Source organism: Brachyistius frenatus, unplaced genomic scaffold (assembly GCF_029030835.1).
Source record: "Brachyistius frenatus isolate BFR_SWC_R1_liver_20210118 unplaced genomic scaffold, ASM2903083v1 Contig_141, whole genome shotgun sequence".
NCBI classification, from domain to species: domain Eukaryota; kingdom Metazoa; phylum Chordata; class Actinopteri; family Embiotocidae; genus Brachyistius; species Brachyistius frenatus.
Window position 1 is genome coordinate 257,501 of NW_027210740.1, and position 24,167 is coordinate 281,667.

A 24,167-nucleotide genomic window follows, 5' to 3' on the forward strand; every position below is an offset into this window, starting at 1 on the left:
CGGATCTAGTGCGGCTCGTGTTCGGTTGTTTCACACAAGAGAGGAAAACGCTCCTAAGCAGCCGAGCGTCCATCAGCGGCTTCGGTCGATGTCAGTCAGACCTGCTGTCACATTTAGGCTCGCGTGCACATTTAGGACTGCAGTATCCCAACGTATTGACCCCACTGACCTTGGTGCGACCTTCAGATGAGGGGAATGAAGGCACATTAACTCTCAGCGGTCATTCAGAATCGATTGGCTTTAAAACCACCAATAGTCTGGCCGATTGTGTGATTGTCACTCAAATATATATATATATATATATATATATATATATATATTTTTTTTTGAATACTCGTGCTTTCATTTCCTCCTGCGTAAAGTTGGATAATGTCATTGTTTTTTTTCTGCAGTCTTTGCTGCTTTCATGTCCTCTGATCTCTGTGTTTCACCAAGGGGCGGATAAAACATTTAAACTGAGGATGTTCTTTAGAAATGAGGTCGACTTCCTTATAAAGTGGACATAAAGTTACATACGGATTTACAGTAGCAGGCACTGCTACCACCCCCCCCCCCCCCGGTGTTAAAAGGGTAGCAACATTTCTTGTAAAGTTTGTGCCGTAAACGTTGGAGGTTCACTGCAGCGTTTAAATTGTATTTACTCTGTAAATGGAGTCGAGAACACGGCGGGAGCGGTCGAACGCTGCTCGGGGAGCCTCGGGGAGGTTTTTAGAGTTTATTTCAACTTTATGATTCAATTATAGGCTTCTGTGTGGAATAACGTCGACCCGGCTGAAGTGTCCTCGACAAAGCGAAGACGCCTTCGCACCAGCGTAATGTTGAATGGCTGACCCTTTTTTAATTTATTTATTTAATTTTTGTTCTGACCTGCCCACAGTGTGGCAGAGCTGAGCGTGTCAGGCTGCAGGGATCAATCAGGTCGCATATTGCTATTCATTATGAAGCAGGGGTTCATTATCCCGCAGACCGGCGTTCATAACTGCAGAGGAAAAGTGTGAGCTGAATGCTTTCGCTGCGGAAATTGATTCTTTTCATGCAGTTCGGCGTCGTGTCCTCGGTCAGCGTCGGGAGTCTTTGTCCGAACAGAGGGACGAAATGAACGACGACGTACGTTAAAGTTGATGACAAAAAAACTCGCCGAATAGGAAAAATAACAACAACTTGTCGGCCTTTGTGGAATAAATAAATACAGAAACATTAAATGTAAAGTAAACAATATCTAGCAGCGGAACAATAATAAACCTCCCGTCGTGACAACATTAAGACGGCAAATCAAACTTTAACTGAATTCAACCATCTGGTAAATGGGGAATAAAAACAACATTAAATATTAGAGTAAATATTAAATTGAAAAATGTCAATAATGACTGTGGGAAGATCCAAAACTGAAGGTAGCGCTGAAAATAAAAGTCAAGAGATTACATTAATGCAGCAGTGAATCAAAACCAGCACAAATTGGTTTCTTTTAACTCCTGCAAGCAGTCAGCCCAGTGCATTGTGGGAAATGGAGGCCTTTCCAACAGGTGAGCTTCTTGGGGTTTTGTTTTTGTTTACTTAAACTCTCCTTTTAACTCCTTATCAGCTCTGTATGTTTTATATTAAAATTAATTAGTCATATGTTTGTGAAACCTGTAAAACTTCATAAATAGTTTTTTTCAATGCTGTGTCGGCGTTATTTAGTGCTGGTGTTGTATTAGATCCCAAATTATATGTTATATCGTGTGTTGGCTCTAGAAAATGCAAAATTTGGTACTACTTGCCCACGCGCTACGCCGACCTTAAAGTACACCTACGAGTCGTGAATATTTATGCTTGCAAATATTTCTGCGGACGCCATCAGAATATCTCGTGTGTGATATATGTAGTAATGCAACCGGGGGAAGCAGCAGTGGAGCAGAAAGTTTTGAGGGCCGATACGACTATTGCTCAGTCGTAGTAGGATGAGACATTATAAAGTCATATTGTGAACAATGCTGATGTTTGTAAGAGCAGAGTAATAGATTAAAACAACAACAACAACAACAACAACAACAGCGTACTGAACGGGGCCCGTTAAATCTTCTCTTTGGGCTTCTCGTCTGTTGGATTCATGTAAAACACTTTCACGCGGTAGCAGCTCTGACGGAGATCTCCACTTCCTCCACCGGCCGAACGCTCGCTGCGCTGTCGAGTCGAGGAGACGTTGAATCATCAGCCGGGAACTTAATTATAGCGAAAGGCTCATCCGACCTGCCCTCCAAAACCCGCCCGCCCTCCACGAACTGCCGTTCGGTTCCCTTTTTTGTTGTTGCTGGACTGTAGAAGATGATTTAACGGTATATTAATACCGACGGGTGTCCTGCTGGTGCTTCGGCTTTTTATTTATAATTTTTTTGGGTTTTTTGGGAGGATGTGTATCAAGGCTTGTAACATCCCCGGGGGTTGATGGAGGAATATTCTGCATATTAAGTTTTTAGTCACGGCGTGATTCACACATCGAACAGCACGTGCTCTGAATGTGATTTGTCTTCATAATTTTTTCCACTCTCTGTCCATTATTTCTCAAAAATAACATCTTTTTTTCTCGCTTTTACCAATTTCTGTCTGTCTCTCTCTCTCTCTGCAGCCTTCTTCTCAGTCTTTTTCTCCCACATGTAGGTCTTACCTTTTTTTGTTCCTTCAACCTCTTTCCCCTCTTTTTCCTCTTTTTAATCCCTTTTCTATTCGTTCTTTCTCTATCGCATATTTTCTTTCTTTCCTCAGATTTTATACGAGTCTCCTTTCACTTACCCTCTTAGAAAATTCTGCTGATGCTCTGAATTAAAATAATCATAGACATAAGAAATATATATACGGTGTACCAAAACTGCATTTGAATATGCTGCATTTAAGGACTATTTTAAATGTTAAAACTGCCTTAAATGATGTAGTTTTGTCATTTTGGTTAAGTGAAACAAGCTGTAAACGCAATTAACACGTTATGAAGTTATCAGCCTTTTGGGTGCAGTTTTATTTTACTAACAAATATCAGTCCAACTATCTCTAGTTTTAGCTCTCGTTTTGGTCTCCTCCACCTCGGCTGCTGTTCTCTAAAGAACAGGAAATTAAAAGTTGTTCTTAAGAGCTTTTTTTTTTTGGTTTTGGTAAAAAGCTGCCTGCTGCTGCTTAAAACAGTGACGGTTAGCAAAATGAGAAATAACCAAAAAAACACACACAAAAAACAAGCTCTGCGACGTAAACACCGAAATTGTGAACGTAAAAATAAAAAAAGAAAAAAAGTGGAAAACCTTTCATGGCGCTGAAGGGAAGTGCAGATTTGGGGGATAATTCTCCCTTTTCATGTAGTTTCCTTTGGTCCCTATTTTAATATTAAAAAAAATAATTGAATAGAAATTATGATAATAATAGTAATCATCAAAATGAAAGCTGATGTTCACATAACAGACAGAATAACAAAGTAAAAGCCGGTTGTTAATCAGGGCCTCATTAAAAAACATTGAATAGGGATTAAATTACCAGTGTGATGACTCACAGTAAATTCAGGATAATATTACGTTTCCATTAGTACGAGAACGGGTCGTGTCCTTTTCGCCACTCGGCCCCCGTTAGAGGCTTTAATGAGAAACATCTGGTACAGGAAGTGTTTACCGACCAGCCTAACAACCGTCGGGAAAAAAAGAAAGAGCGCTAGCTAAAGTTAATTAGCGTCGGAGAATCGACTGATCAACTTCATTTACGACACATTTTTTTTGTTTGTTGTTTCGTCTTTCAGATGTTCACTGGCCTCCTGAAGCACACGCCACCTTCGGCCTCCGCTGCAGCAGCCTCCTCCTCCTCTTCCTCCTCCTCGGACCAAAACAGCAACGCACAAACCACCGTCCCCACGATCCCGCGGGGACACCTGGTCGTGGGCCCCAAGGACCAGCTCCGCCTCCTCGCCCCCGTGGGCAGCACGGCGACATCCAATCACTGCACGGCAGCCGTCAGGCACTCCGGGGGAGCCCCGCGACCTCCGTCCTCCCTGAGCGAGGAGGACGATGGAGGCGGCGGCGGCGGCGGCGGCGGCGGCGGCAGGGTAAAGAAGAAACGGAAGAAAAAGGACAAGAGACAATGGGACAGAAGGGGAGCGGAGCGGGAGGAGAAGGAGAAGGAGAAGGAGAGCAGCAAACCAAAGAAACGAAAGGAGGAGAAGGAGGCGGCGACGGCGACGACGATGGTCACGCTGAGGAAGAGCAAGGAGCCCAAGGAAGGGAAGGAGCGGAAGGAGCGGCGGGCCAAGGGGAAGGAGGGCAGGAAGGAGGGCGGGGCCGAGCTGAGGAACGCGGCCGGCGGGAAAACGTCGTGCGCCGCGGCGACCGCCGGACCGGCCCAGACGCCCGTTAAGGTTCCCGGCAAACGAGGAAGGAAACCGAAGGTCAAAGTCCTACCTCCTGTACCCACAAATCAAGGTCGGCAGCGATGTCTGGATGGTTTTGTTTTTTCTGTGTGTGGTTGGTGGTTTTTGGGGATCGTTTTTTTAAATTTTTTTTTTAATGTGGTTAAGTTCTTTTGTTTTTAGGTTGTGTTAAAATAAAACAAAAGTTCAGCAATAAATCAATTGACAGAAAATCTACAAAAACAAAAAAATTATAATCTGTTTAATCTTGAATTGAAAGGATTTACTTCTTTTCTCTGCCTTGTTAATTCCATATCTTTTTGGTTGTGGACGAGGACTGCAATTTAAAGGCTAAATGATTATTCCATTGATTGAAAAAACATTTAGTGATTGAAATGATTCATAAAAAAAATGACCAACAAATCCTTAAAAAAAAAAAAAAAAAAAAATGGAGATCTGTTGTGACATCTTGAGTGTAAAAGAGGACAATGCACCACTAATACATTTTGTACACTAGTTATACTGAATTTGACAAAAAAAAAGTTAAATCTTAAAATTGTAAAAAAAAAAAAAAGATTTGCTTAAAATACATTAAAAAAAAATTTTTTTTTAGTTTTTAATCTTGACGAGTGTTCGAGCGGGAACGTTTCATCTGTAATTGGAAGGCACAGATGTCGACTGTTCTATTGTTAGATGTCCTTAAAAATCATGATCAGACTCGTCGGGACAAATGAATCCCATGATGATGTGATTGTAGGATTTAATTAAGACGGTGCCTGTGTGGGCGGCTGCATTAAGCATTCGATAGCTGAAAAACAAGATTGCATGCAAGAATTTAGGAAGTCCATCGGTGCACGTTTGAAAAATCACTAAGCGTTGCATCATTTTTCCCATATATATATATATATATATATATATATATATATATATATTATATGTATTATTGCACCAATTAGAAGCTCTTACTATCTTTTCTAGTCTTTGTTGTCATTTTGATTCGGACCACATGTTCCCTGCGGATGAATTGCCGCCATAATGTTTGAATTGTTGGCTCTCACCGTCATTTCTTAAACAACTAGTGGATGAATTCCTATTAAATTTGGTGCAGCTGTTTGGTGACACCCAGGTCCATGTTTACCTACAGCAGCGTGCTGACTTTTCTTGATTACCGCCATGAGGTTTCGGTGCGAAAGGTCTCGGCTGTTATCGGAGAAATTGCTATTAAAATTGGTCCGGACATTTATATCCTGCTCAGAATTAGTTTGTAATCACTTTGGGGACCACTTATCGAGCCCCGTCCTCAGGTCAGTGTTTGTATTTGTCAAATTCTTCAGCAGTGTTTTGTGTTTTGTGATAATTAGTGAACCCCTCTGGGAAAATAGTGACCTTACGGGAGCTTGCAATTTTTTTTTACAAAATGTCCATGATTTTTCTAAAAAAAATAAAAGTCCTTAACAGAAGCTCTTTCGGTCAGCAGCAGCCGGTGGGAAATCACTTCCAGGTTAACACACTAATATCCAAAATCCTCTCTCCGCCTTGCAGGACGTCCTTCGACCCAGGGACTCCACGCTAAGGTGGCGGGGCAGGTCCAGGCCGTCCAAAGACACGGCAAGAACCACGGCCAGGCCAACAGCAAGACGCCGGCCCCCTTGGCGCCGAAACAGAGGGGTCGCAAACCCAGGTGAGACGATCCTGACGGGGTTTAACAAATATTGGCGGAGACACCGAGAGCCCTGCAGAAAGGGGATTTAGAAGAAAAAGAAAGTGAAAGAGCGAGCGATACAAAAGTGGACACTGATGAAGAGAGGCAAGAAAAGGCGGCAGTAAACCTGCCATCTCTTTACAAATTATGCAACTCCTCTCTGGGCTCCTCGCTTACAAATATTTCACTTTGAAGCTATAATTTTCTGGAGTCACAAAATATGGGGAAGAGAGTTTTCTACAGACCCGGGACAATATAAATACACATCAGGATGAAGCTTGGACTTTATTTGGATTATGGAGAAACTGAAGAATGAATTTTCTTTTGTGTGTTGCTGAATATACAGGAAGGAAACTGCTTCTTATTCAGATATCAAATCACATTATTCTGTATGTGTGAATTCTCAATTTACTTCGTTCAGACTGCAGGAAAATCAAATTTGTTTTCTCAAATCAAGAAGGATTTATTTATTTGCGAGTCATTAGATCGGACCAAATGCGTCCGTCCAGACGTCACCAACCGATCTGCGCGCGGTTGCCGTGGCAACGACGTACGCGCAGCCACGCCCGCCTTACGCTGCTTTTTCCGACGGTTTATTTCGGCTTCTGTCAGTCGAGTCTCGTTATCGTTGTCGTCTTTATCTGGATATGAGAAAAAAAAATCTTATTTGGGCTGGCGGTCTGAACACAGCCTTAGAAACCAGCTGATGTATCTGATATAGATGTATTCATGGTTCACCTCGAACTTTTATCTTTCCATTTTCCGGTCGGATATAATAATAATAATAAAAAAAAACATCTCCAGGTTGAAACAGAAACATTACTTTAAAAAAATAAATACAAATAATGTGTCACTGTTGAAGCCAACCTTCTGTTTTTGGCAAAAGCCGACGCGGCGCTTCTTACCGAGGCGCTGCCAACCCCCTCGTGGGATCCTATAATTTCAATAAAAGCAGACACACTGACACACTGCTTGTCTAGTTTGCCGCAGGAAGAGAAGTTACACTTCAGTGTTTAAAATACAAAACAAAAAAACAGAGAAGAGAGAGAGAGAGAGAGACAGAAAAAAGATGTTTCTTTGATGGCGTAAAATGAAAATCTCTTTTTTTTCCCCCACAGATCGTCCTTCTTGTGCTCCCGTCTGCTTCCCCTCTGCAGCTGTCTCGTTTTTCTGTCTCTTCCCCAAATTGTTTGCTTCCCGCTCTTTTACTGTTGTTATTCCGGGTTTTTTTTTTTGTGTTGCCTGTCTCCTATTCGTCGGCTTTATTTAGAAAAAAAAAAGCTGAGCGCTGTTTTTTCAGGTGGAGAAATAGGAGCGCAGATTGAGGGCACGGTGACACATCTTTTTTTAGGCCCAGATATACTACTGCCGCTCTGCCTTCATACTCAAAGTTTTTTTTTTTTTTTTTTTTTTAAACAAAGTATTATTCCTTTCGATGTTTGGGTTATTGTTCCGTGTCGGTTTGACAGACAGATATCTTTTAAACGTATAATATTTACTGCTCATTGAATGCAGTGGCTGATAGCGGGGTGACTTTCTCCTACGAGTTTCATCCGTGTAAGTGGACTCATTACTACAGTTTACATTCTGTGTGCATCTCTGGGTTTTTTTCAATTCTCCAAAGCAAAGAATTTTAATTTTTGGGGGTAATTATAGACCACCGTAAAAGTGAAAACTCTAAATGATTATATTGAAACGATAAACAAAAACAACCAAACAGATGTTACGCGGAGACGCGACATGAAAACAAAACCTCAGCCGCGAGAACAAAATGAATGGAAGTCAGCCGACGGCGATTTATTTACAATATGTTCACACACAAAAAAAAAAAAAAAACACAAAAAAAGTGGACGGGAACTTAAGTTTACTTTAGTTGGTGAGCTAAAGTCCAAAAACAACAATAAAAAAAAACAATCCCACCGGCGTGAAAATAACCTCTAATCTAAAGCAAGATCGATAAAGGAAAACGCAAAGTCTCACCTCCCCGACTGACTGACCCAAAAACAATGGAAGAAAATGTCCGCTCGCGCCTAAAAACTCCAACTATAAACTGAAAAAAAAAACCTTTACAGACCCGACGCTTGCGTCATCTTTGGTACTTAAATAGGTTGGACATCATCGGAGCTTTTCTTCCATCAATCAGAACCCGAGCTCACACACTCACGTTTACATTAACGCCCACACCTGATGCACCTCACAATCATACGTTCCAAGCGAAGGATGAAGAAACGCTCATTCGTCACAGAAAATGGGAATACATTTGATCTCAAGCGGGCCGATTTGTTTGCGACGACGGTGATATTCGAGAACCCCGGTTGGACACGAATTGCGTTCAAATTTTTCCAATCTTTCTTCTTGGTTCTAATTGCGCAGCGAGTTATTCGTCGTAGAGAGATGCAGCAGATATCCGATAAAACAGCACGGCTTGATCTTTCCAACGACTGAATGTACTGTAGCTCTTCTAGCCGTCTCCACACCTGCTCACTCTCGGTTGAATAATTCCCCAAAGTCCCGATTGGCTTCATTACGTACTTCATATCAAAATAAACGGCGGAACTCACCCGTTCTGGTGATAGCGCTCGTTTTGAAATCACAGATGACATTATGACATTACATCCCCACTTTGTCTGGGGGAAAAAAAAACTAATATTTATAACATATTTGCGGGCCTAAACGGCAGCCTGAGTTATGAGCACATATCACTGGGATGTTTGCCCTGAGCGTGAGTCACCCGGAGTCATTCATGATCATTTCTTATTTTTTTTCAAATTGCTGACTCCTATAGTGTCACACAAACATGGTTGAGATATTTCCAGATTATAGACAATCTCCTCTACACAACTACGCAAAAGATATTTCTACTTACAATTTTTTGATGGTGAGATACAGGTAAAATTTCAGAAGACGATTTTTCATTCTTCTTTCTTTTCTTCATGTACAAAAAAAAAAAAAAAAAAAAAAAAAAATCTCAGTATTATCAAATTAAATGATGAAAGATTTAGAGAGCCGAGACGGTCCTGATAAAAAAAAAAAACAAGATATAGCGTGAATGGTCAGCCCCTAAAATGACCAAGTTACGAGCTTGAAAGTGAAGGTAGTGAAATATCCCCGAAACACCACCAGTGGGGGGGGGGGGGGGGGGGGGGGGGGGGGGGGGGGGGGGGGGGGGGGGGGGGGGGGGGGGGGGGGGGGGGGGGGGGGGGGGGGGGGGGGGGGGGGGGGGGGGGGGGGGGGGGGGGGGGGGGGGGGGGGGGGGGGGGGGGGGGGGGGGGGGGGGGGGGGGGGGGGGGGGGGGGGGGGGGGGGGGGGGGGGGGGGGGGGGGGGGGGGGGGGGGGGGGGGGGGGGGGGGGGGGGGGGGGGGGGGGGGGGGGGGGGGGGGGGGGGGGGGGGGGGGGGGGGGGGGGGGGGGGGGGGGGGGGGGGGGGGGGGGGGGGGGGGGGGGGGGGGGGGGGGGGGGGGGGGGGGGGGGGGGGGGGGGGGGGGGGGGGGGGGGGGGGGGGGGGGGGGGGGGGAGGGGGTTCGTTGGGTTAAACATGAGCATGTCATACACTCGGACGGGAAGTCTTGTCTTCGTGAATCACATTTCTCCAAAGATGAATGATGATGAATCTGCTGCGGAAGATGCGTCACGGCAGGACACGAGAAGAAAAGCAGAGACCGGAGTGACAAATGCAGATTGAATGCGTACGTCATGTCCGACTTTGTCGAGAGGAGGGCAAAGTTGAGTCCGGGTTACGATGCCGTCGTGCGGACGGGAGAAAGGAAACTGATGTTAAGAGACAGGAAGTTGAGTATCTCTCGGATTAAAATAGACATAAAAGTGGAGTTTTTATGATTGAACGAGGGGAATAATACATTGTTAGAAGAGTAGAGTGACCGATGTGAAGTCAAGGAAGGAAAATAAAGTAACCGATGAGAGGAAGGGAAGAAGAAAACACAACAATACAAAACATTTTTTTTTTAAAAAAAGGTAGTGGAAAGAAGCGCTGTCAATCACTGCTGTGTAAGAGAAAGCGATGGGCTCAGTGAGGATAAAAGGGAGGTGGAAACGGTAATGACATTAAAGAAAAGAGTTACAAATACGACAGAGGAAATGAGCTAAAACGAGAGCAGAGATCCTCCCGACGCGAGGAAGAGGACGCGACCTCGTGAACTTCGCCGAACTCGGGGGTCGTTTCCAGGTCCGGGGTCGTGTTCAGTTCAGATAACGCCGCTGACAAGAAGATTAGAAAAAGCCCTCGTGTGGCGCAGTTTTAATTCCATCTTAATCTGCCGCTTTGTCTTTCCTCACCGCTCACAGGAGTTTTAAGTACGAGAGAGAGAGAATACTATTCACTGGGACAGGAGGAGAATCTGTAATGGCCTTCAGACCACGGCAGCCGGTACAGTCGCTCTCCGCGGTTCACATGCCGGCTACACTTCCGATAAGAAGAAGGCGTCTTACTGATGGTTGTAAGTGAAATCAGCGATAGAAGGAAATGATCTCGCAGCCTGGAATCATCAAGTGATTTCCTGCCATTAATGTTAAGTGTGCCATATATGGTAATTAGTTTATTATTTATTTTTGAGCTTCGATGGTCTGATAAGAAGCAAAATACTTCACAAAGTACTTAAAGGAGTTTTCAAACAACACTGTCCTATTTGTGTTGTTTACGATTTCTGTTTTGTTTTGTGACTTAAAAAGTAAATATCTCGAAGTAACAAAATGTAAATATATTTACTGAACAATATGTAAATATATTCATTTAAAAGCGTACATATTTTTACTTAACAAAATTTAAATATACTTACTTTATTATTAATATGAATAATTGATATTCAAAACATTAGGAATGTTTGTTGCCGTATCATAATTTCATATTTACCGTATTCGTGGGAAAAAAAGTCGCCTGCAGTTCCTGAGCGAGATTCAGTAAACGCACACAGCGGGATGCAGTCCTGCTTTTTTTTTAATGTAAAAAAAAAATTACAACACTAAAAGCTTTGGAAAATTCATTAAAATCAATAAAATATTAATGCTTCATCTTTTTCACCCTCATGTAATTTATTTAAAAAAAAAAAAAGTTCCTCATGCTGTGAATGTAGATTCAGTCGGAAGTAATTACATTATTTTAATAAATGAGGCATTTTGTTATCTCCGGGTCGGTTATCGAAGGAGAGACGAGGCTGATTTGAGCCGAGCTCACTCGTGTGCGTCGGTGGGCGAGTGCATGACAAACTGTAATTACGTAACCCCGTGCAGTGCTTATTTTATTCGATATATTATTAATGCGAGTGGGACTGCGCTTGCAGACGGTTTGAGATGCATCTGTGAGAGGGGTCTCGTGAACGAAGGTCAAACGGGCGCCCGTTCTTTTTTAAATTTTGTTGTTTTGTTTTCCTGCCGTGTAAAAACAGGGCGAACTGACAGCGAAAACACTCGAAAGAAGCCGACGCTTTTGTACTCGTGGACGCTCCTGTGTTTGCGTCGCGGTTAAAAAAAAAAGAAAACGGACGCGTGAAGAGTCGTTGCTACGGAGACGTTTCACCGTCTCGTCTTGTAGCTTTTTGCGTTCGCCGTTACTGCCGGCATCAAGTTTTATTGCGGTAAAATACTTCTTGTAGTCAAGATTCATTAACATAATTCATAATTATTGATCTTATCAGAGTTTTTTTTGTTGTTATCATGACCTTCATTAACCACGTTGGACTTCGTCAACTTGTGGGCTTCAGGATCTAGTTGCCGATATCAGTTTTTTTTTAAAGTGTCTGTTCTACTTCCACGTTTGCAATCTTAGCATCTGGATTCATTTATTTTCTCAGCCCTTCTTTTCTGCTCCTGATTCGAGCTGGAGACAAAGCGTTTCCCTCCACAGCTCTAGTGGCTTTTTGTTGTTGTTGTTCTGCAGAGACTCTTGCGGTCACGCCCACTTTCATAGCGATCAAAAACAAAATCCATGAACGAAGCTGCGGATGACTAACCGCGTTTCACTGGGCCTGTAAGAAAATCATGTTTTTTTTTTTTTTGGTGAGTTTTCCTATGAAAGGGAGTTAATTAGGCTACAAATATGCAAATTAAATGCTTTTGCAGAGCCCATTGTAAGCCAGGAAACCACCCCGCTCTGATTTTCCCCGGCTCAAATTACCCGCCTTCACGTCGGTCCTCGAGGCCGGCGCGGTTGGTTTCGGCGAACCCGCCCCTCCTTGCCGATCATCAGATGCAGTGGCGTTGCTTTTTAATCCGTCCCCGGCGTAACTTCCTCAACCAGGCAAAAAAAAAAAAAAAAAAAACCACGCAACGATCCTCAGGGAGCCGTAGAGTTTTTCCAGCTTCGTGACTTGAGTGAGAAAAAAAAAACACGTCTGCGGCGGCGAGGCGACTCGGAGCTGCTGATTGCTCATCTGAAAATTTCCCTCCTTTTTTTTTTTTTCCTCGCAGAGATCCTGGCGCGGCGCCGGTGGAGAAGAAGAAGAAGGGGAAGAGGAGAAACCAGGAGCCGGCTGTCCAGGAGGGGGCGGAGAGCGACGACACTACCTCAATGTCAGCCCTCAACATGGGTGGAGAGGACAGCCAGGACCCGCTGGATAACGCGGTGAGTCGCAAGAATTTACAATCCTCACGAGCCCCCATCGAATCTCTAAGACCTTGTAGGACCGTGTTAATCTGTCGTACCTGGAGCTTCCAAAACTAGAATAGGAGGCGGGACCTTTGAGCTTTCAGGCTCCTCTTCTGTTGAACAAGCTTTGGGTTTGTCTTCCTGGCTCGCCTCCTTTTTAATTTAAAAAAAAAAATTTTTAATTTCATTTTTTATTCTTCCTCCCTTTTCTCTCTGATGAATGCGTGCGTGTTTTTGTTTTCGCCGTCTCTTCCTCTTCAGAAGCGGCGTTCGGGACGACAAGTCAAAAGGAGGAAGTACAACGAAGATTTGGACTTTAAGGTGGTGGATGACGACGGCGAGACCATCGCGGTTCTCGGCGCCGGTCGCATCTCGGCGCTCAACGCCACCGCTCTGGCGTGGCAGGCCGAGGTTTGTTCCTTCGTTGTATCCGGGTTTTTTTTTTTGTTGCATTTCTCTCATTGTCTTTTCATTCTTTTTCTCAGTTTAAAAAACGAACAATAGCTAAAATCTTACAAAAAAATTCCAAGTCTTGTTAAATCTGTTTACATTGTGAGAGGATTTGTTGTTGTTTTGATTTTTTCAATTAAAATCTCTCCCAATTTTCACCGAAACGTTCGATTGAGCGTTTGAACACGAAACCATTTCTACTTCAGCGTTTGACCCAGAAAGGTTGTTGCACCGGGTTGCCGGGGGTTACGTCCGCTCGGCTAAAGCCGCCTTGGAATAAATCTTAGTTTGTGTTCCTGTTGAATTATTGCAACGAGGGTTTCTAATATTTAGTTTGCAATCGTTTTGTTTGAACAGGGCGGGAAAACGTAACAACTCTCAACATGATGCAATGTCTCATAATCAGACATGATTTTGTGTTATGCCTTTTTTCTTCCTGGCGAATATCGCTGCTGCGTGAACGACAAACTCTCGGCCCCGACCTTCATCCCGCTACCGAACCCTTCTGTTTGTCTCCTTCCAGGAACCTCCTGAGGACGAGGCCAACATCATCGAGAAAATTCTGTCCGTCAGAACAGCGAAGAAAGAGGTGAAGAGCGAACACTGTTATATAAATATTATATTACAAATGAATAATGCTGTTTTTCTGAGTTCTTATCGTACCGATGTGTTTATATTTACTCCTGTCTCCTTCTCTGCCTCCGTAGACGCCGTCATCAGAGGACCAAGCAGAAGATACCGAGGAGTTCTACGTCAAGTACAGAAATTTGTGAGTTTCTTTTGCGTATTGGTTCATTCACACAAGTGCAGCGGGCGTTTGGATCGTTTCCTCTACGACAGCGAGGGACTTTCCTTGACCTGCTCGTTGCTTATTAGATCATCGAGATGCGTCCGAACCGACGACGCGCGGCAGTTTTTGATGTCGGGTCATTGGCTGTAATTGCAACGAGGCCCGGAGGTGTTTGTTTGTGCCGTCTAACTCGACACCACCGGGAGCTCCAACGTCTTCGGTCCGGAACCAAATATCACAACAAATATCGGGTGGATTACGATGAAATTCTATGCGGTTGTTACCACAGATGGTAAAGTTTTACTGACTTAGTGACTTTCTGACCAAAACTGTGCTCTCCTGACTTAATCCGGTATTAACGTGGGTGAGTTTCACCCTCAGAGAGCAAATAAAAGCACCGTCCAGAGGCCGGATATTTATTTGCTTGCATCTGTTTGGAGCGTTCGGTTGTGCACGTCCTCGGCAAGGTGTAATATATACCCACGTCCAGTAGGGGCAGTGTGGAGATGTGACGAGATCAAGGGGAAACTAAATGGAAACAAAAAATTATGGAAATACAGAGTGGGGGACGGTGTCGATCTCTGAATCTGTAAAATAGTGACCCCCCTCAATGGTCGTCATGTTTATTGTTTACATCGGGATGTTTCTTTTTGACGGTGCGCCCCCTGGTGGAGTCCTCCGGTAACACGCAGAGTACGGAGGCGAGTATGTGAGCGATAACGTTCGCGACGCAAACGGTCGTAAACGCATCATTCAGAAGCCAGTATATCTTCTTCAAGCTAATCTCTGAACCACCTGACTACGTCTCTGGCTTTTCTTCGAGTTGTTTAGCGTTTCTCCCGGGGAACTCGACTTTGCACACATGTCCCGTAAGTTGTTGTTTTAACCACGGTCATGTCGCTGAGTCAGTGAAGTGCTTCCCAGCACTCGCTGTTGAGGGAGCGCTTTTCATTCCCTCACTGAGCCTCAGCTCCTCCAGCCAGTCGGAGCATCTCTGGAGACCCTTGTTTTTTTTTTTTTTTTTTTTTTTTCCAACATTTTATGTTTTAAAAGCGGTCCTGCACAGACATACAGCGCTATTTTATGATTGTAATTAATTCCCCCGGGTAATGAATAAAACATCATTTGAGTTTAACCAAAGTGACTAGATGTGAAACCTTTACTTCTCCATTTAGAATAATGTATTCCAAAAATTCTAAAGTTACAGAACACTATTTGTGGTGTAAAAGTCGTCACTGTACATTATGCATTATCAAATGCACAAGTTGTTGCCGAGGTTATTGTAGTAACTTGGTGGTCTGAACACTGCGGTGACATTTATACATGTCCATTTATAGACTGTGGTTTATGGATCTAATCATGCACGTCAAACCGTTGCCATAGTAACAGCATTTGTTCTGCCGTCTTTCCCATCCACTATTCTTAAGGGTATTCTTTGTCATCAGACATATCACTGATTAAGACACCCTGATTAAGACTTACTGCATACTTTGCCCTGAAAATGCAGTGTTGTGCTTTATTTATTTATTTTATAATTTGTGGTGCAGAAAAATATGACCGATTTGTTTACACCGCTTTGCTTGATAGTTCCATTTCCTACATTCACAGCTTTATTATTGAGTTAATTGAAGAAAATAATGGTGTAAATGTTCCACTCCCGCCCACTTATAGCAGAAACCGGACTGCACCAGATGCCTGTCAATCAAAAAGACACACCCCTAAAAACACATCTTTTTAAGTCCCAATGTCCAATTATCGACGGGATTATTGTAAGATGGACCGCCAGAAAACTAATAAGACGGAGTGACTTTACTGAATGACAACAAAATCACTCGTGGAAAAAATATATTGACTTTTAATTTTATAAATGAAGTTGAATGGGAATCTATGGAGACGGAGTTTTTTTGTTGTTGCCGCCAACCCTCTAGTAGTACACGGTGGTATCGCAGTTTAAGGCCTCATTTTTCAGACCCGGAAGCTACGTCCACTTTTATATCCGGTGTTCCAGGTTTCAACCGTTTATGCAATTTAAACAGGTAAAATAATTTTACATACTCTTTTTTTTTTTTTTTTTTTAAAGTTCCTACCTTCACTGCAAATGGGCCACTCTAGAAGAACTGGAGAAAGATCCCAGAATCCACCAGAAGATTAAACGCTTCAGGACCAAACAGGCGCAGATGAAACACCTGTTCACCGAGGTAACCGTCACCGTCACCTACCGCCGATACCGGGTTCATCTTCAACCATTACCAGAGCCATTTCGGCCGTCACTGTGCGATTATTAAAATGTAAATGCGATGACTTAATGTGTGTAATGAATGGGCCGCGCTGACTAATAAAGCAGCGCTGCTGCAAAGTGTTGAGGGTGCTTTAAAGGTCACTAGGTTAACTCCGATATGCTGTTACCAGGCAACACGTTGACATGGAGGCATAGTTTGGCCTTTACTGCTGAATTTAATCTACGCTGAAGCGCACCTTGTCAGGCCTCTGTCAAATTTAGAAAAACAATAAATAAACAAAATTTTGACAGCCAAGAGACAGCAGAAAAGCAGTTCTACTCGTTTTCTATCTCTTCTATGATGAACAGCGTTTGTCGAAAATGTGGTTCCATTATTGCAAAATTTTTATTTTTATTTCTTTAGCTAAAAGCCAAATGAAGTTATTTATAACATTTATAACAAACATAAGTAATTAATTAACATCAATAATTAAGACAAATCAGATAGACTTGAAACAATTAGGATATAGATGAGCAGAAATTAATCCAAATAAATCCAAAATTAAAATTAAAATTGAGCCTTAAATGGAAAATGCAAGTGAGACTGAATATGTTTTGTTTTTTTAGGGGGAGTTTTAAAGACTCCCAAAACTATAAGTACCATAAATATAGAGAGGGGAAAAAAAAAATGGTAGAATAACAACTGTGCTGATAGATAAATAATTAAGTCTAGGGGATTTTTGTTTTAGGGAAATGATTTAGATTTTAATATATTTTACTATCAAACTTATCAAAATGTTGAAGACTGGTGATAATTTGGTGATCTCTCTTTCTCTCTCTCTGTTTTACTCTAGCCCGATGAGGACTTATTTAACCCGGACTACGTAGAGGTGGACAGAGTGCTGGAGGTGGCCGTTACCACGGATACCGAGACCGGAGAGGTAGGCGACACGTAAACACAGACGACCTCTCACAGCGGCGTTCGTCTGCTTTGAAAGCAGTTAGTCGTGACGCACGCACGCACGCACGCACACACGCACACACACACACACACACACACACACACACACACACACACACACACACACACACACACACACACACAGACAGACAGACACGATGTTGCTCTGCATGTCGTTGCAGGAGGTGACCCATTACCTCGTTAAGTGGTGCAGCCTCTCGTACGAAGAGGCGACGTGGGAGCTGCAGGAGGACCTGGATCCGGAGAAGATCAAAGAGTTTGAGGAGATCCAAAAGCTGCCGGCGGACCTCAGACACATGGTGAGCAAACGACTAATTGAAGACGAAGTACGCGTGAGAGGAGAATGTCTGCTCGGTTTGATGCAACGCTTTGACATAGAGGAGACGGCGGCGTCGCGAGCATCGATTAGTTTTCGAGGGGGGTCGGGGGCGGGGGTGGGCGGGGGTGTCTTTAGATGTCGGTGAGGCAAGAATAAGGCGCAACGCACCGTAAACATTCGTGGCACTTCACAACTGCTGGTTTTCAAAAAGGGATATCGTGTGATCGTTGAGATTTATGGCGGGATAGATTTACATAACACCCGCGTGAAGGGAAATGAGCAAAAAGGGATACGATTCCTGCGAATTAAAGCAATTATAAAAGTCTTTCGAATTTTAAAACAATACTTTGATGACACAGCGTGAAAACAAGTAAGAGGAAGGGGAACAAAGTATTTTTAAAAGTCAAAACTTCTGAAGTTTTGAACTTTACAGAAGAAAAACGAGAGACAAAGTTCTCTGATTGGCTCGTTTTGTTCCCATAGCTGAGGGTTATTTGAATTTCTTAAGGTTTGGAGATGTGGAGGGGAAATTAGATGTCTTGAACCATCTTGGATAAATATTTTGAACATTTTGAATAAAGTATCATAGAAAAAAGGGAGAAAAAAATACCCCGCATCAAACATCCTGACTTCATATTTCATCTTTTAAAACCTTCCAGACAAACCTTTATTTTCTGCCCACATCTCTACGACCGCTCGCTCTCCCTCTCACATTCACCGCTTCTTTTCCCGCCGCTAATGAGCGCAAACACAATCAGCGCGGTGTATTTTTCTTTCTTTCCTCTCAAGTTTTAACTCCCATCTGCTTTCTGTGTTTGTTTTTTGGAACGCGAAGCTGGAGTTAAAAAAAAAAAAAAAAAACGACACAAAAAACCTCGCTGTTAAATTCATGTCAGACATCTTCTCTACTTCATAATACTAAATACTAAAATTGCAGCAATTTTTTTGACTAGTCTCTTTCAACTGCAGTGCCGACCATGAGTGAGACCCTCGGTATAATAATAATAATAATCATAATAATCACTTATTATGGGCTGGCAGCACCAATCTGTTGCACTACCTATTTTATTATTTTGTCCATTCAGCCTCCGAAGTGACTTTACCCCTAAAAACTGGAACAACTCAGTTACCTCTGGTCTGATTCATCAGAGAGCTTTTAACATCTGAATAAAAGAATCTTTGTGGGAATAATTAAGTCCAGATAAATAAACATTTTCACATAAAATCTAATAAGTGCTTTTTAATAATCAAAAGTTTTTAATATACCCTTTTTAATGAATCCTTTTTTGTTTTGTTTGATATTTACCCGAAATTTAAAAGGTAAGTCGTTAATTAAGAGAAAGAACGAAGTACATTTGTATTTGTGTGTGTGTGTGTCGTAGGAACGTCCTCTTCCAGATAAATGGCTGAAGTTGGGGAACTCCAGAGATTACCGCAACGGAAACCAGCTCCGGGAATACCAACTGGAGGGGATGAACTGGCTGCTGTTCAACTGGTACAACAGGTGAATGCACGACCACACCGGAGCCAGGCCGAGGAAAAACAGCCACCGATGGCACAAAGGGACTTTTAATCAGAGTTATTTCAATCAGGAGGAGTGAACAGATTGTAGCTTTTATGACCAGAAGAATAGAAATGTGAAGAGTCGCTGACAATTAGACCCACTGTCGTGATGTCATCATATTTAAAGGGTGTGTTATTACTCAAATAACACAGAAATAAAGCAGAAAAAAAAATCAGTTCCACCGACCACAGAAACATAAAACGATTGAAACTAATTAAAGCAAATAAATTTGGACTTGGACTCTTTAATTACGCACCAGGACCGACATGGACGGCTGCGGATTCACATCTAAACAAAGCTTGCGCTTCAACACGTGCTGCAGTTGGATGTATGTTTTCCAGTTTCCTTTTTCTCGCCCACCTGCAGCCAGTAAGTTTGTATGTTGGTCAGCACAGACTCTTGCAGAGGACGTGGAAACCACGAGTTCGCCTTGAAACTGAGAAAAAAACCCAAAAAATCATAACCCTGGCACAGGGACTCGGTGTGTTTAGTGCCAGCGAGACGAGATGAGGTTTTTCAGGTGTTAAATCTACTTGAGGTCGACGGCGGACGAAGTACAGATGAGCACTCGACATTTCTCGAGTATTCCTAATGACATCAAACACACAACCTTGCTCCGGTTTCAGCCGCCAGGAGCTTCTACGACTCCGTTCTTATGAAGTCAAGTGCATTTCAAAAGTCCTAACCTCCATCCCGACTCAGCAGGTCTGAAGTCAGCGCTGCTTCTCATCTGAGACAAATTGCTGTCGGTGGAAGTGGTTCACGTAAAAATGTGGTGCAGAAAATCCCTCTGGCTTTTTTTTTTTCTTTCTGCTTAAAGGTGTAAAAATTTTTTTTTTTTTTTTTTTTTTTTAAATACAGAAAAACGTGCACGTGAAACGCATTTTCCCACATTTCTGCATCCAGTATTATGGAACTGGTTTCATATCCGGATTTATGGATGTACAAATGTGACTGCATGTTATTGCAGAAGCACCAATTGATATATTAAAAAAAAACTGCAGTTACATGAACCTTTTGTATATTTTGTGATTAGATTTGACCACAAATCAGTCTTGAGATCGCGATAATTAACGCTAATTAATGCAATCTCAGCAATATTTGCGGGAGCTTGCAACTTTGGGAAAAGTCTCTCACCCCCGTCTCTGTTTTAACTCCCTCCCCCCCAGAAAAAACTGCATCCTGGCGGACGAGATGGGTTTGGGAAAGACCATCCAGTCCATCACCTTCCTGTTCGAGATCTTCAGCATGGGCATCCGCGGGCCCTTCCTCATCATCGCCCCTCTGTCCACCATCACCAACTGGGAGAGGGAGTTTCGCACGTGGACGCGCATGAACGTCATCGTGTATCACGGCTCGCAGATCAGCCGGCAGATGATCCTGCAGTACGAGATGTTTTACAGGGACCCGCAGGTAAAGGTCGCCTTTTTATACCTCCGTTGCGCAAACGTAGTCGTCGCACGAGACGACGAGTCGGCCGCGTGAAGTCTTTAAATAGACCTGGAGATGTAAAAGTGTGGGTCGTAGTCAAGTCTGATTATCCTCTTTTATGAGTCGGAGGGCGTCTGAAGGTCGTCGAAAGTTTTACACGTTTGTAGGTCATCGTACGTTTTGTTCGCCGTTGCACCGTGTCAATTTTAGCAAAAACTTTGCTCAAGTTAATCACATTTTTTTATTTTACTTTTGTAATTCAATTTTGCTGCCATCTCAGTCCAGATCACATCAATGGGTTCATTATATTACTGTGAATTATTCTAATAGAAACTTCTGGCAGTGATGTGATGCACATGTCAATAAATTCATTTACTAAGTGAATAATTGTAGGCCTTGTCCATGCTGGTATGATGATTAAAAATAATATTAAATTGCTTTCTATATGATATAAAACATTCGTTCTCCACTGGTGAGAAATTATTAACCATTCAATTTTTTTCTCTCTACAATAAATAGAACAGTAAAAGACAACGTCTTCACACATTGTTAAAAAAAAATGATGTAAACAAAAAAAAGCACAACTACATATAAAATCCTAATGTAAGAAATTGGCAGACTTAATAATGAATTACATTCTTTTAAAACTAGTTTTAACTGGTCGTCAAGTTTCAGAGTCCTAAAATTAACAGCCTGAAATATGAAATAAAAAAAAAGCAGACTTATCTAGAAGGAAATAAAAATGCTGGAATGAGAGCGAACTATTGACGACATGGGAAACGTACTTCCTTCAAAGTAAAAGAAAGTGCAGCATTAGAAATTCCGTAAAGTTCAAAATAAAAGCTTTAAAACTTGGTTTTCTTTTCTTTCATCTGCGACCCACTCAAATGTCACCGCGAACCGAACCGATCATATCATATCACGACGATCGAAGAAATGTCCTGAAACATCTCAGATTTAATTGGTTTTGCTCTGTGGCAGATTCTGATATTATAAACCCGTCTTTTAATAAGTAGAAATGTCACAGGTTGAAGCTTCTCCCATTTAAAAAAAAAAAAAAAAAAAAAGTTTCTGTTTTTCTAAACTGAATATTCATTGGATTTTGGAGAAAATCCAAATTTCAGAAATTATTACTGTTGTCTAGCAAAAAGCTTAAAGGCTAAAGAACAAATTCCCGACATGAAATAATAATGAAAAAGGTACCAATGAAGAACATTTCATTCCGACGGCTTCAGCAAACTCTCTGCTTCTAGACGGAGGTGTTCAGGTAAATTCACTATTAATGCATCTGACGTGAATTTATCGTGAAGGCTTTGACATTTTTGAGACTCTCGAACAATTGACAGATTAGATTCAGTTTTTAACGAGTCCTTTCATATAATGTAGCTCAATGATGACTATTACTCTAATATTACTCAATAATAATATTTCCTCCCCCCTGGAGGACTTCTGCATCGCGGACGTGACCGACATCCATCGCACCAATTCCTCCTTTGTCTCTTTCCTTTCGTTGACTTCACTTCCTTTTTTGCTGAGCAGCGCCACCACTCGGCCACGAAGTGGTCCGCATCTCAGACAGTTTTCACAGAGGGACTTTTTTTTTTTTGTCGACACAGCTGTTTAGAGAAGGAGGCTTTCTTTCTCCTTCTGTCTGCTCGGTTTAAATATTCGGCCTTCGGGCTCTCCAGCGCTGCAGGTTGAATACAGACGAGCGTTATCGTTACGAGACTCCGTGCATCTCTGCGAGTTTTAAATTTGGCTTCCTGCAGGTGTGCGAGGTGTGTGTGTGTGTGTGGGCGGGGTGAGGGGGGGTGAATATTAACTCCGGTCATGCCTGATAAATTCAGACGTCTTGACATTTTTTTTTGGAGGCGTTTTGTGATTTAATTGAAAGTTGGAAAAGCGAACGCAGATGAGAAAATGTTTATATATTCACGTCTGAAAAACCCAGGTATGATGGGCTATATTTGTATTTGATTAAAGAGTAAAGGAAGCGGGCAGGAAGAGAGGCGTATCAAAACTTTTCTTAAAAGGTAACCCGTTGCTTCTCTCGCAGGGAAACACGATCCCGGGCGTGCTCAAGTTTCACGGCTTGATCACCACGTTCGAGATGATCATGGCCGACTGTCCCGAGCTGAAGAAGCTGCACTGGCGCTGCGTGGTGATCGACGAAGCTCACCGACTGAAGAACAGAAACTGCAAACTGCTGGAGGGGCTCAAACTCATGAACCTGGTCAGTCCGTCCGTCCATCCGTGGTCGTTTTTTCCAATTCCGTAGAAAAAGCATGTTTTTTTTTTTTTTGTTTTTTTGTTTGTGACGCTTCTGTCCGTATTCGAACAGGAACACAAGGTTCTGCTGACGGGAACCCCTCTGCAGAACTCAGTGGAGGAGCTGTTCAGTCTGTTGAACTTCCTGGAGCCGCTGCAGTTCCCCTCTGAAAGCGCCTTTCTGGAAGAGTTCGGGGACCTCAAGACGGACGAACAGGTGCGTTTCATGTATTTTACCTTCAGCACATTGTAGACTTTTGTCTGTGCTGGAGGGCTTTTATTGTGAAAAGCAGTTTTGTGTGTTTGTACTAACTACATGCTATCATATTTACACTCTGCATTCACACTTGTTTTTATTTGCGTTGTGATTCTTGGACTCTTTTTTTCGTATTTTCTCCCAGAAAAAGATAGAAAAGATTATTTTGAAAAACAAAACAAAAAACACTTTCATTATAGACCAGAGATTCCCAAACGTTTTTCCTATGAAGGGTCCAAATTTTAATCTGGACGGTGGGCCAAAAATATATATTCATTTCATGTGAAATTAAATTTTTCATTAAAACAAGATATATTTTACAGAAAATTAACATTCTAAAATAAAATGTCAGATGAATTAAAACTCCGCTCTTTAATGTGCTTAATAGTGTTTTTGTTATTTTTCAAAAATTGTCAAAAACACAGCATTTTATATGATTCTTTTTGGGAGAATTAACACTGGCTCATCAAAGGCTGTGATGGGCCAAAAAAACAACAAAAAAGTGAGGGCCAAACTTGGCCCGCGGGCCCCAAACCGGGCCCCTCTGATATTGACAAAGAGGAGTGAACACATTTGCATTCACGTCCCGCTCTCGCCGCCTCTATTCGCTCCAACAGGTGAAGAAGCTTCAGGCCATTTTGAAACCCATGATGCTCAGAAGACTGAAAGATGATGTGGAAAAAAATCTGGCGCCTAAAGAAGAAACCATCATTGAGGTAGGAGACTTGTATTTCAGCGTTTGATATAAATATAAAATATAGATGTTAAGCGACTTAACTTTTTTGTTTTTGCACATTTTATTTTACTGCTCACTTATTCTTCGCAGTGCTGGAAAGGTTTTGTTTTTAATCTCACTCCGTTCTGTTTCGGCTGAGCGATTCGTGGAATATTTCGGCTACAATAATAATGAGTTCAGTAATTAGACTTGTTTTTATCAGAATTATCTGTCTCGAGTCCGTCTTAATCTCTTCAGTCACCATTCCGGAGGAAATTAAAATTTAATTATGAGCTAATTAAAAGGAACAAATTGAAGTTTCAGCACTTGAGCAGAGAAGATCGCGGGTTGAAACCCCGAAACCACATTCGGGTGGGCTGTGATGATGTTGCAAAACAACTCTAAAACACGCCTGTAGGTGTGAATCTGAAAGTGTTTGTGTCCACGGTGGAAGGATTTTATCATCGTTTTACTTTGTAAAACTGTCGCAGAGCTTTCCGTGTGATTAATTGTGCCGCATT

General features: G+C 42.4%; 1 protein-coding gene across 5 annotated transcripts in view; it reads left to right on the top strand.

Moving 5' to 3' along the window:
• The window catches only part of chd6 (chromodomain helicase DNA binding protein 6), an 80,584-nt gene that overhangs the window by 29,751 nt on the left and 26,666 nt on the right, over positions 1 to 24,167 (top strand). For all 5 annotated transcript variants that reach the window (XM_069715317.1, XM_069715320.1, XM_069715321.1 and 2 more), the window contains exons 3-16: positions 3,752 to 4,427; positions 5,897 to 6,035; positions 12,476 to 12,629; positions 12,915 to 13,064; positions 13,627 to 13,692; positions 13,811 to 13,872; positions 15,974 to 16,091; positions 16,966 to 17,052; positions 17,255 to 17,392; positions 18,795 to 18,916; positions 20,146 to 20,389; positions 22,464 to 22,640; positions 22,749 to 22,892; positions 23,549 to 23,647. In XM_069715317.1, coding sequence (XP_069571418.1) covers positions 3,752 to 4,427; positions 5,897 to 6,035; positions 12,476 to 12,629; positions 12,915 to 13,064; positions 13,627 to 13,692; positions 13,811 to 13,872; positions 15,974 to 16,091; positions 16,966 to 17,052; positions 17,255 to 17,392; positions 18,795 to 18,916; positions 20,146 to 20,389; positions 22,464 to 22,640; positions 22,749 to 22,892; positions 23,549 to 23,647 — 2,376 coding nt within the window. The remainder of the gene's footprint in view (positions 1 to 3,751; positions 4,428 to 5,896; positions 6,036 to 12,475; positions 12,630 to 12,914; positions 13,065 to 13,626; positions 13,693 to 13,810; positions 13,873 to 15,973; positions 16,092 to 16,965; positions 17,053 to 17,254; positions 17,393 to 18,794; positions 18,917 to 20,145; positions 20,390 to 22,463; positions 22,641 to 22,748; positions 22,893 to 23,548; positions 23,648 to 24,167) is intronic.